Source organism: Argiope bruennichi, chromosome X1, assembly GCF_947563725.1.
Source record: "Argiope bruennichi chromosome X1, qqArgBrue1.1, whole genome shotgun sequence".
Classification (NCBI taxonomy): domain Eukaryota; kingdom Metazoa; phylum Arthropoda; class Arachnida; order Araneae; family Araneidae; genus Argiope; species Argiope bruennichi.
In genome coordinates, this window is record NC_079162.1 from 125,334,328 (window position 1) to 125,347,366 (window position 13,039).

The window sequence follows — 13,039 nt, forward strand, 5'->3', positions numbered from 1 at the left end:
TGAACGTAAAGAGAGGTGGATTGTGTAACAAGTTCACTTTAATCCAAAAATTAATGCAATAAAATTGACTATGCAATGTAAAAGTAAGTTCGGAAAATCTGTAAATCCTGAAACTGTCAGAAATGTTTTAAGAAAACATAAACATAATGGCAGAGTACCTCAAAGAAAGCCCTACATCAGCAAAGCTAATCTACAAGCTATGCTGGCATTTGCTAAAAGTATGTAAAGCAGCCAAAAGAATTTTGGGAAAATATAATTTTTGTTCATGAAAGCAAATAAAACACTTTCGGATAGGACGGCAAGCAAAAAGTGTGACGGGAAAGAAATACAGCAATGCATGTCCAAAATTTACAGCCTACTGTCAAATATGGAGGTGGCAGTCAAATAGTCTGGGGTTATTTGGCAAGCACTGTTGCCGAGAACTTACATTTTATTGATGGAACAACGAATAAATATGTCTATCTTGACATTCTCAAGCGAAATTTAAAGCAGAGTGCAAGCAAGCTGGGAATCTCAAGACATTTTAAGATAGATCAAGATAATGACCCGAAACATACTTATAAGTTATGCTGATGTTTACAAGTTATGGGTCCTCTATCACTGCCCTAGTGTTATTGACTCCTGGACGAAGTCCAGACTTTAATTCCATTCAGCATGTGTGGGATTATTTGCAGCAAAAACTGTATGAACATCAAATTTCTAACAAGCAGGATTTAAGAAAACATTTGCTCGAAGAGTGGGCCAAAATCGATGAATCATTTTGAAAAAAATTAGTCCGATCCAGGCCAAATATACTATGAGGGATCATAAAAAGCAAGGGCGGCCCAACAAGATATAAACTAAGTTTGCTTTGTTTTTCTTAATTTATTAGGAGGTGTCCCAATACTTTTTGAGCACGCGTTCTTACTTGATTTGTTTTAATTTTAATTATAGCAATAAATGCATTAATATGAGAGTTTTGCTTGAATTATTATGATATGTTTGTATGAAAATAATATTTACTTATTTGTTTTGGTTTCATTTGTATATTTAAGTAAAATATTAGAATAAAAGCTGTGAACTTGTAGTGTGTTCCAATACTTTTTTTGACAGGCTGTATATTTCAATGTACTGAATATCGTAAGGCTTCTATAATAGTATGAATTATATAACTGTCAAAATTTGAAGCTTAAAAATATTTTGCTGAAGAAGCTATTAAAACACCAAGTTACATGAATATTTAATTTAATTTAGAAAGCCATACGTGACTAGCAATAAATAAAAGTAAAATTGATAAACAATTTGTATACTATAGAAATTCAAATTAGTGAATAGATTTTCTACAAATCTGGTTCAAAAATACTATAAAAAAATTAAGGAAGATTTCGTCGCAATAAATAAATTAATCTGATTTTTATTAGTTTAAAAATGTGTTTCCTTATATGGAAAATATTTTATCTTTGGATATAAATAAAAGCGAAATTGATAAATAATTTTATACTATAAAAATTCAAATTAGCGAATAGATTTTCTACAGATACGGTTCAAAATTACTGTGAAAAAAATTAAGGAAGATTTCATCGCAATAAATTAAGTAATCTGATTTTTATTAGTTTAAAAATGCGTTTCTTTACATAGAAAATATTTTATCCTTGGTGTTGATATTCTAGTTGAATGGGCATATTTTAGGTACTTTAAATCAATTTATTTATTTGTAATCGAGTTGCAATTCACAATATTAAATAAAATATATATCACTCTTTAGAAATTATAACGCAGTGTTCGGTCGCTAGGGGAAAAAATCAGCTTCGAATGAAAATCGTTTGGCGCAGTCCGCAGTTTCCGAGAAGCCAAGGGTTTCAAAATCGATCGACAAAACTATTATTAGTTTTAATTCAAAACAAGGTTGCGATCGATGAGAGGATTCTGTAAATTTGAATATTTTTTAAAAAATATTTTTACATTAAGATTTGTTTATTCGCGTTCATATTGGTATTCCATCGATTACTTATATTAAATTTATTTTTATTTTTCATGTTTGACGTTTAGACTACGAAGCCATTCAAATTTGTTTTTATATGTGATAACTATAACCTTTAATTCAAATTGGACTACAAATACTGTAGCATAAAGATAGTTATATTGAAGATATTTTCATTCCAAGCAGCGCCAAGTATCAGTTAATAGAAAATAATTGACAATTTTCATATGTTTTCTTACAGATCTCTAATGGAATATATACGTATATTTTTCGACGATGACTTTAAAAAATTCTTTTGGCTCTCTAGGAATGCAATGTGTCACTTCGTATTTCAGACACGCAATGAGCACAGATTCTGATAAAATATCCGCATCAAAATCACTCAAAATCTTGGATTTCTAATTCTTTAAACCATGAATCATCTCTCTCATCTGTGCCACTAATTGCCTTATTCATAATGCGAGACTTAACTCTTTTGATAAATAACATTTTCTTACCAAAACAAATCGAATTCAAGGCATTCCGAAATAAAAAAAGGAAGTACGCCTAAGGTATCTGAATGCTACGTTGAATGCAACAGAACTGACGGTAAAACCCAAACAGACCTCGTATAGTTGTAAAAATAAAATTTAAAAAATAATAATAATAAATAGAATTCGGAGTGAAACCAGAAACGCGAGAATATTTCTGTAACGTGGAAAATTAAAGAACCCTGCTCTGTTTATTTACATTACGGTTACCCCATCCTCGCAACAACTCATGAATAAAATGCCCAAGTAAAACAGAATATGAGCTAACTGAAGGTCAATTGAAGGTCAGGATATTAAAACTATGTTCATTTCAAAAGTAATGGACACAGGGAGCCATCTAGTGGCCTTTAAATATCGTTCAAGCTTAAAATGCCCATATGCATCACCCGTCAGCTCAACTTCTAGCGATGCACGGGTGGCGTGCCCGGCTGTGAGAGACATTCGTAGATGTAGCATACATAGCACGGCCGTCGCGAAAGGGTTAAATTTGTTCGACGAATTAGTCCATGAAAAAAACGCAAGTTTGGATAATTGTCCATTTAGATTGAAATTCAATATTGGTGACAAATTTGAATTTGTCTTATCTGAAGCTGACAGAACAAAAATAAAAATTCGATTTATTCAAAAGTCTGAATTATAAATAGAAAAAAAAAAATACAGGCTTAAAAAGGTATAGTAGGCGAGAACAATAATTTGATGCTAAAAATAACAGTTGAGATTTATTCATAAATTTAACAATTTTAATAAATGATATGTAATTAATAAATAAATAGCAAATGATTTTAATGGATTCGCATGAAATGTATTCAAAATCTTTTAAAAGTTGCGAAATATTTTAAAGTTTCTTTTTTATTGAATATATTATACAGCAGTCAAGTTCTTAAGTGAATTAAGGGTCTGAAAAATTATTTCCTGGTGATCACGGAGAACACAAGATGCTGAAATATTTACACTAACGAAAACAATTTAGAACTATAAACAATTTTTTTACAATTTTGACTAAGAATGAACCAAAATCGAAATTCAGAAGTATGGATTGAAATGGTCCATTACTATTAAGGATGATAATAAATAAAAATTAAACTTATAATACAATTTAGTGGCTGAAATGAAATTTTTATGAGAAAATGTTTATAGATGAATTCCTTAGAATTTTGGGAAAAAAACTAATTTGTATAATTACAAAAAGGAAAAAAAATTAATAATCCCGGAGTTCCAGGCGTGTTTCTTATGCTCTTGCATATCTTAAGCAGGCAGAGAGTACACTCCTCCACTTATGCAGCGTTATTTTTTTACAAGCTTCAAATCGTAATTACAACAGAGCACAAAAAATGCTCTAGGTTGATATTCAAAATTTCCTTTTGCTCATTATTGAGTTTACACTTTCTGTTTGAACCCTTGTCCTATCCTGAACCGTTTTCCTCCAAAATACTTAATAAGAATGTTGCTAGTCCTTCATCGGTTGTCCCTGTTGCAGGACAAAATACTAAAAATCTTTTTCAGTGCTCACTTCTGCGTTTTTTGAAATAAGATACCTCACACAAACTGATATTTTATTTTGATACCTGGCATCAGGGATGCAATCAAGTAAAATTGAAAAATACTTTACTTATTTGATCTTGTTGAAAATAATTTCTTTTAAATTTTCTATCAATAACTTAATTGTTTCATTTTGAATTTTGTCTCCTAGTTAATGAGGTATACTTTTATGAGTTTGAAATCTCTAACTATGCGCAGACATGATAGGGTTAAATCTTGAGATCATTTCTATACACTTTAAAAAATTACTCTTATTTCCATCGAATAGTTACGATGGAAATAAGAGAAACTGGAATCATGAAAAGCTAAGTTTTGTTCAGCCAAAAATAAATAATTCTTTCACTAACATCGCCGTATGTAAGCTTAATTTATATACTATCTAAAATAATTTATTTATTTTGCAGAAGCTGACATCAAGATGAACGAGATTCCCCTCGGATTAGCTAGAACAAATATAAAATGAGCTAAAATTCAGGTACTGAATTTTGTTGAAGTATCTTGAAAATGTTTTAACATTTTCTTTCCATTACCAGTTAGTTATGTTATCTTCACAAATGAATTTTAATAATAACTAACACATTTCAATTTGTCTGAACTGCCAATTCATAAACACTTAACTCAAAATAATGGAAAATATGGCTTTCATTTTGTAAGTGTATGTGTGTATAAGCTACTTATATTTAGTACATTTGTTATGAATTAGAGTCCTGTATATATTTAACGTGAAACCTATTGAGGAAGTTAAAATTGCTTTCAGATCGAGAGAGCTTTATTTCTGGCTTAAAAATTGCAAACTTTTAAATGATATAAAAAAAGATAATTTTTAATTAATTTTCTCTTTGAAAAGCAAGATTTCTCTACGATAATTTAGATTTGAAAAAAATTCTTCATCTATAGTTAAATAAAAAAAAAGAAGAAAAATTTGATTCAAATTAAAAAAAAAAAATTTATTTATTCTTAATTTAACTAAATAAAAAAGATAAATTTAAAATTCAAAATGTGAAGTATATTTCAGATTCTTTTATTTTTACAACGAAACAGTTAAAAGATAATTCAATTTTATCAGTTTTATAAATTAAAAGTGGTATGTTAAATAACTCTGTATACATACTAACTTAATTATCAAGGTTTTTGTACGATTTTATCTGCGTAAATAAAAAATTTATTTCAATATTTGCAGTTTCTGTATAATGATTGTGGAAAAAAGGAAATGCTTAAAATTTTCTCGTTATAATTCGTCTTTGTGGTTTCTTTCAATGGTTTAAGTGATTTGCATATATTTTAAGTTTTATAAATACTAAATTAATGGGATGTAGCTTAGTTTTATATTTTTCTAATACAAAAAAAAAAAAAAAATGTACACACAAAAGTCTGCTAGATTTTCTTATTTAAACCTTTTTCATGTGACTTCAGAATGGGCAAAAGGTTTGTGAAAGTTATGCACAATTTTGTTAAACACTATCAAACAGATTCTATAAAGGTTTTTTAAAACATTTTTTGCAATGTTAATTTGACATTTTTAAATGAAAGAGCTAATCTTTCTTGTCTTTGATGACTACAACATTCATTTCGCGATATTTTGATATCATGCCATTTGATACCATTTGCCTGATACTATTTGATACCATTGCATCTTACATTATCATCTCATTCTTCTCGGAAGAGAATTGACCGGTTTCATTGTTTAGCAATCATTCACAATGACTGGTGAACAGTATCTTATTCTTTTGTGTAAATACGCTGTGCCTGATTTGCTGGAAAGAGACATTCTACCTGCAGTAGCCATCATATAAAGCTCGTCTCAAAAGTATATGGACAGGCGATTTTTTGAAGTAACAGTTCAAAAAATGAAGCAATTATCATGAAAAAATAATAAGCATATGTAATCATAATATAAGTTTATTACAACAAAGAAATACAGTATAGTTTTTATAGAATATGTGTAGAAAAATAATAATAAAAATTGGCTGTCCTAAAAATATATGGACTTTTCAAATATTTTGTATTTAAATTCAAATTTTGGATCCATTGCTTTTAATTATATTGAAAATCCTATCAAGCCTGCTTCGAACTAAATTTTGAAGAAAGTGCGGCTCTAAAGAGAACCAACTCTGCTCTACTTGTTGCTTTAATTCCTGAATAGTCGAGAACTGACGACCATGAGCATACACATCCCGTGCAAGTACTCCCCAAAGGTTTTCCATGGGATTCTGGGCTAATAGCTAGCCAGTCTATAACAGTCACTTGATTCTGAGTAAACCAAGCTGTTGTTGAGTGCAGGGTGTGAATCGACGCATTATCCTGTTGGAATTTCCAGTTTTTCCCTCCTATGATATTTCCAATTGGAATTAGATTGCTTTTTCTGACATTTTGATAATCTTCAGAGGTCTGTCGACCATCAGGAAAAGCAATATCGGTTGTTCCGTTGAAGCAGAACGCGCCCCATACCATGAGAGAACCCTCTCCTTGTTGTCAACTGAAGAACTCACGAGGTTCTCGTCGTAAATCATGCCAGTAGTATGCCCAGCCATCAGGGTCATCTAAATTGAATTTTTTTCGTCACTGAAGAAAACATTTAAACATTCATCCGTCCAATGCATGTACTTTTTAACCCAAACGACGCGTGCTTTTCTGTGGTGCAATTTCAGCATAGGTGTCCGACGCATTCTGCGATGTCTATGAAATTTGCTTGACTGTATGCGACGATGAACAGTAGATCTTGAAATTGGAAACGCTAAAGTCCTCGCAATTTCACGAATAGACTTCTTCTGGGTTGAAAGTGCACGCAAAATCTCTCTGTCTTGTCACTGGGATGTTTTTCTTGGTCTTCCTGAACGTTTTTTTTACAATAGAATTTGCATATTTCGACAAAATTTCATACATTCCAGATCTGCTACTCTTCATTTGTTTAGCAATATCAGAAACTTTAACATTTTGAGCTTTTAAATGCCAAATTTTAGCTATATCAGCAGCAGAGAATTGAACGTTGCGAGGCATTTTTCAATTACTCGAGAATTTTTCAATTACGAGCTGCGATTTTATACTCCGAAGTTGTTACATCAGATGTATAGACCGCAGAATATACAATTTTTTTGGTACAGAAGAAATAAAAGCGATTTTTTTTTTCATTGTCCATTTATTTTTGGGACATCATATTTTGAATTTTATTTTTTTACACACAATCTGTGATACAAGTATAATATTTCTGTATTGTAATATACGTATTTTATGATTCCATATGCTAATTATTTCTTTCGTGATCATTGCTTTATTCTTTCAACGGTTACTTCAAAAGATCGTATGTCCATATATTTTTGAGACGCACTTTAGGATGATGCAGTAATCATAGCAGTCCGACGCTGCAAGTTTATGGAAGCAATCCTTTTGGATATACGTGGTGAAGACCGAGGTTATATGTTAAAATGGCCTCCACGATCGCCTGTAGATTATGGCCGCTAGGGTGCTTAAAATCCTTTGTATGCCAGTCCACCCTTGCTACTCTGGCAGAACTCAAAGATGCCATTCAAAAGGTCATTATTCGATCCTACCTCAATCGCGACATTTAGCTGTCACAGATGTTGTGCATTGCATTACTTGCTCAACAGTATACAGTGGTGATCGTTTTCAGCATTTATTGCTTAAAGAAATATATGTAACGCAAATGTGCTTTGTTATTGTCGCCTGCCTTTCTTTTCTGGAAACTTTTGGAATTAAAATGTGTGTTTTTTTAAATATAATAAATATAAAAATATCCGATTTCTCCCTGAGCCCATTTGTGCAAATGACGGTTAAACAAAAGGAGAGGGATAAAGTTTTCGTTCCCTTAGTGAATTTTTAAATCTTTAACCAGCTTATGGCTCACTTGCTATTTCATCTGCGATTTATTTAATCTTGTTTTGATATGATGTCTCAAGTTGTGTTAAAAATCCAATAAACAGAAACTGTTCTCTATTGTAATGAACCTTCATGTTTTGAGATATTTTGGTGTTTGACATTAGCTTGGCAAAAATAATTTTTATTGGATGGATAAGATAAAGGGGCAATGATTCTTCATATTATAAAAGTGTGAATTGCAATAAAATTAATAAATGTCTTGAGAAAACCTATATTTTACTGTTTGGTAATACTATGCATAAGGGATTGATTTTGAAATCAATTAACTGTAAAGTCCTGATTTTTTCTGAGATAATTTTGACAATCTATCACTATTTTCTCTTTATTTGATTCCAACTGTAGACTAATTTATACTAACCACTATATTGAAAATTTTTTAATATCGGTTCTGAAATTTAAGTGAAAAGACAGTTTTCATATATTACCATCTTTGAGTGAAGAGTGTTACTTCACTGAAGACTATAAGATATAAAATATCTCTTTTTACCATGTCTTTAGTTGATTTGGATATTAATACGTTTTAATTAATATTAATTCAATAAAGTAGCAACAGTGGTGAAGGGAGATTATCAAGACTGTCAATAATTGGGAGCGCCGTGAGGATAAAATATAGAACAAGTTACCCTTTTAAAATCTATTATGAAATTTGGGAGACGAAAAATTATACAACTCTCTGGGTGCGATTAATCCTCGCTATGATTCTGGACTAATTATTCCCTGTAAACACCCTGAATATTATTACTCCAGTAGAGAACAGTGGCATAGCAAACATAAGCAGTGCCCAAAATTTAGTATTGTTTCGTTTCTCCATATTTTGCTTTTAAAACACAAAGTATGACTCTAAAATTTTTATTTTTGCGGTTTCTAGTGAGGCATCTATACTCCAGTGTCATTCTGTAGTTGCGCCATTGATTTCGTTGATCATGTGATATAAAGTGTTGGAAAGAACTTAAACATTGCTCTTTTTTCAGTTTTTTTAATAATATAAATAAACTATGAGTTATGAATACAAGCATTAAAATATTTTGTATAGAGTGCCAATAGATTTAAGAATTAAGGTAACTTTTACAAATGTTAAAATTTAAGGGCATAAATTCCAATTGCACAAATTTTTTATTGCAAATATACAGTGTGGCTACACTTAGTAATAACGCGCTGCATAGTTTGTCATTGTGTTATTATATTCTCCGGACTTGTAATCGATTTTAACGTTTCTTTCACGTAAGTTTTTTTATTGTTTTTAAAATCTTTTAATTTAGACATTTATGTTTGATGTATAATTTATCTTTTTATGCTCGTTTATATAAATTTGGTTTGTTGAATGCAATATGAATCAACCGGTGGCTTTTAAAAATCTGTGTAATACTGTGCTCGAGTGAATGCAAGATGTGAAAAGTACATTTATATTTGTTTTAATTTAGTGTTAATTACCTTATTTCTATCTTGACTGCGTTTTTGCCTCAGCGATTGGATTTATATATATGTTTCTGTTAGATGAAAGAACTTTTCACTGCATTTACCGGCATCGAAACGATCATTCTGATAATCAACGAACGATTTTAATTTATAGTAGTATTTCATCAAAACATGCAAGCATAGTCTTTTTCTGAAGTTTATTATAAAAAAATGAAATCAAATGTTTTCAAACTGAATTTTATTTCATAAATAAGTGATTGTAATATTTATTTATATCTGTCATGTGTGCTTTGTTAAATCGGAAAGGGATAAAGAAGATCTTTCAGGTTTCCCAAAATTATTTTGTGTAAACTTTTTGTTTACATTAATTTAATAAATTCAAGCAATTTATTGTCAGTGTTTGTATTCTGATTATTTATACTTTAGATTTTTCTCATGTTTTGTGCATGCAAATTTTCGAATAATGTAATAAATAACTGCGAATTTTTAATGTAGTTCCCAGATATTTATTATATTAGTAGAACTGTTGCATAGTATATAGGTATAAAAGTAATGATTTTTCTTTATTTCAATATTTTAACTTGCATTTTTAAGCTGTGTAGTTTATTCTAAGTAAAGTTTTTTTTATGCTTCTCATCTAGACTTTTTATTTTGATTGTAGGGAATGAAAACACTCGATTCTATATTTTGATCTTTGAGATGAATGATTAGTGCAATCATATTTTCATAATCTTTGCTAAATAGGCATTTAAATTTTTACGTGCATTTCAAAAGTAGGATTTGCGCCATCAGTATGTTGATTGGTTATAATTGAACTTAATAAGCTTTTATGTTTTTTTAAAATTTTATAGGATTTTAGGTGAAAATGTATTTGCATTTTATTTTATTATTAACTAGTATTACAAGCAAATCAGTTTGGCTAATTTGATTAAATCATCTACTACAAGTGAACAATTTATATTTGAGGCCATATCACCTTACAAATATTTTTACACATGCTGTATGACTATAATCTTGAATAAATTGAATGAATGGTAGTTGATGATCTTTTAATTGTGTATGGATGTCATAATTTTATATCAGAACTTTGTCTTGGCTTCTTTGAGGTTTATAAGTTACTCGTAATATATTTAATGCTAGTTAATATGCATAAGTTCTATTAGTTATACAATTATAGGAAAATGGTATTGAACATTTCACTTTATGTAGTAGACACAGGATCAACTATAAGTTTCTTATAACTAAGGCAGTCGTATGTTAATCATGGATAACAAAATGTCAAATTTTGAACTAATAATTTTTCAGCTTATCTCGAGAACTTGTTTTAACTACGTTATTAGCTCATAAAAATCTTGTTTACATTGTAAAATTTCATTTAATGATTTCAAACAAATTAACCATGTTAATATTCATTGGGCACTATTTTTTGTTAGAAATTATGCATAAATTTTGTTTAAAAGGGAACTAAAGTATGTTAACATTATATATATATATATATATATATATATATATATATATATATATATATATATATATATATATATATATATATATATATATTAAACTGTTTATCTATTGGAGCTTTCTATTTAACCATAAAAAGAATTTTCTTTATGTGTGAATTTTAAAGTACTGAGACATCTTAATAGTTACAAGCCATACTTGCTTGGTATTTTTATTAAATTTTACATTTCTTGGTGCACTGGGTCACTTTTATAGACATTTTGTGTGCAAAATTTCATAACTGTAATTATAATATATATTTTTTGGACACTACAGATTCATATGCATACGAATATTTTTTTTTTAAAGTAAATATAACAGAGTGGAAAAGAATGTCTCCCACTTTCTAGGAAATTTTCTTCCTGTTATAAAAACAAAAAAAATTATGGCTTAAGCTAAAAATTTCTTAATTTTAAAATTAGGAAAAATTCATAATTACCAAATCATTGGACTTTTTGCATCATATAAACAAAATATTTTTTATTTAAATGGTTGCAAATGAATTGGGACTGAGTGAAACAAAGTACAACTGAAAAACATATAAATGGTCCATTGCGGTATATATTGAAATGTGATCATGCAATATCTATTGTCATATCTTGAAATTCTGTTTGCATTATTCTATTTGCTTCTCTTATTTGGCAGCATTTCATTGTAAATTGTGAAATGGTTCTACTTCACGCAATTTAGTTGAGTTTACAATTTTTTAATAGAATGTGGGGAAAGTAGCAGTCTAGACATATGAAAAATCCAGGAAAGCTATTAAATTATTATTAGCTAAATGTTACCACTTTAAGATTTCAACATTTCTAAATTGTTAATTATAGCAAGCAGTGGACAATTCTATATTTTCACAGTAAATTTGACATAAAATTCTCATTTATTTCTATTAAAATATGAAAAAAAAAGTAAGGAATGTGACACTAAGTATAAGAAGTTTTGTGAAATAAGAAGTAAAAGCAAATTTTCTTCTTAAAAAATAATTTTGTTGTGTTGCTTTTTTCTGAATTTGACAAGCCACCTGGAAGTAAATGTTAGCTCTTTGATTTGACTGAATGCCAATGTAAACTATTGTTTTTAGTATAAATTGTAACACTAGATATTTTCAGAGAAATATTAAAATGTTGGTGCATTTGTTCATTAATGCTATTAGTCTCGCATTTATATAAATATTTATGGAAGTATTTTTATCTTTTTAGTTCTCAAGACTTAACCATGAAAATTGAAACTGAAGAAATTGATGAAACCATTATCACTCTTGATACATGTGAGTATTTTATACTTCTTTCCTCTGCTATTATGTCAAGATTTCATCCAATTCCACTTTCTCTACTTAATTAATTCAAGAGAAGCTTCATAGAATTGCTTAGTCAACTAAACGCCGATATTTTCACACGCTCGGCGTGAAGGGGTAAAAATGTCCAGTAAGCACATTTTTTCTTAAAAGATCCCTGTGTTTCCCTTACATGTGATAGACATGCGTCAGAAATCCCTATCAGAATCTTAATAATAAATTAGCACTGTGGAGAAATATTTTCCCTATCAAAATCTGAGGTTATATAAGGCGAGGGATAATTTATTTCGCCCCTTTTTCCCCACTTCGGCTTTTGTCTGCGCTGTGGCGGACGAAATGTCCGCATCTTTGCTTGTAAATAATTATGCTTTCCTGTTGGATATTAAAAGGAATTTAAAAAGTCTCTTCACTGCTGGTCACAACTGCATTCAGCTTCACTTAAAATAATATTACATATATATATATTATTAACTGCGGGGAGGGAAGCAGTTGAAACATTGCTATTCTAAAAACAATTTAACTAAAATTGCCTGGATGCATTTTAATTTTCTCAGAATTCTGATTTTGAAAAAAGTTGCTGTTATTGTGTACTTTTTTTTCTTTAAAAAAAACAAACAATTATTTTATGATTTCAAATAGGCATTAAAAACATAGATATTTTGCATCGTGCAGATTACCAAATATCCAGCCATTAGAAATAAAATATTGGAATCAGTTTTCCACATTCCTATTCATAATTATTTTTCTTCTAAAAATTAAATTATAATCCAGGAATTAGGAGAATAAATATTTATTTTTGCATAATAAATGAGAAACATTATTAATTAAAACTATTTATAAATTGTTTAATTAATTTCAAATAATTTAGAGAAAATAAATTAAAAAGAGCACAAAACACTAGCC

The 13,039-nt window shown here is 29.3% G+C and overlaps 1 protein-coding gene across 1 annotated transcript in view; it reads left to right on the plus strand.

Annotated features, from left to right (window-relative positions):
* The first annotated feature begins 9,018 nt into the window (after positions 1-9,018).
* The window catches only part of LOC129958556 (heterogeneous nuclear ribonucleoprotein U-like protein 1), a 59,267-nt gene continuing 55,246 nt past the window's right edge, over positions 9,019-13,039 (plus strand). Inside the window, exons 1-2 of the mRNA XM_056071102.1 lie at positions 9,019-9,144; positions 12,042-12,109. Of these exons, the coding sequence (XP_055927077.1) occupies positions 12,058-12,109 (52 nt within the window). The 5' untranslated portion in view covers positions 9,019-9,144; positions 12,042-12,057. The remainder of the gene's footprint in view (positions 9,145-12,041; positions 12,110-13,039) is intronic.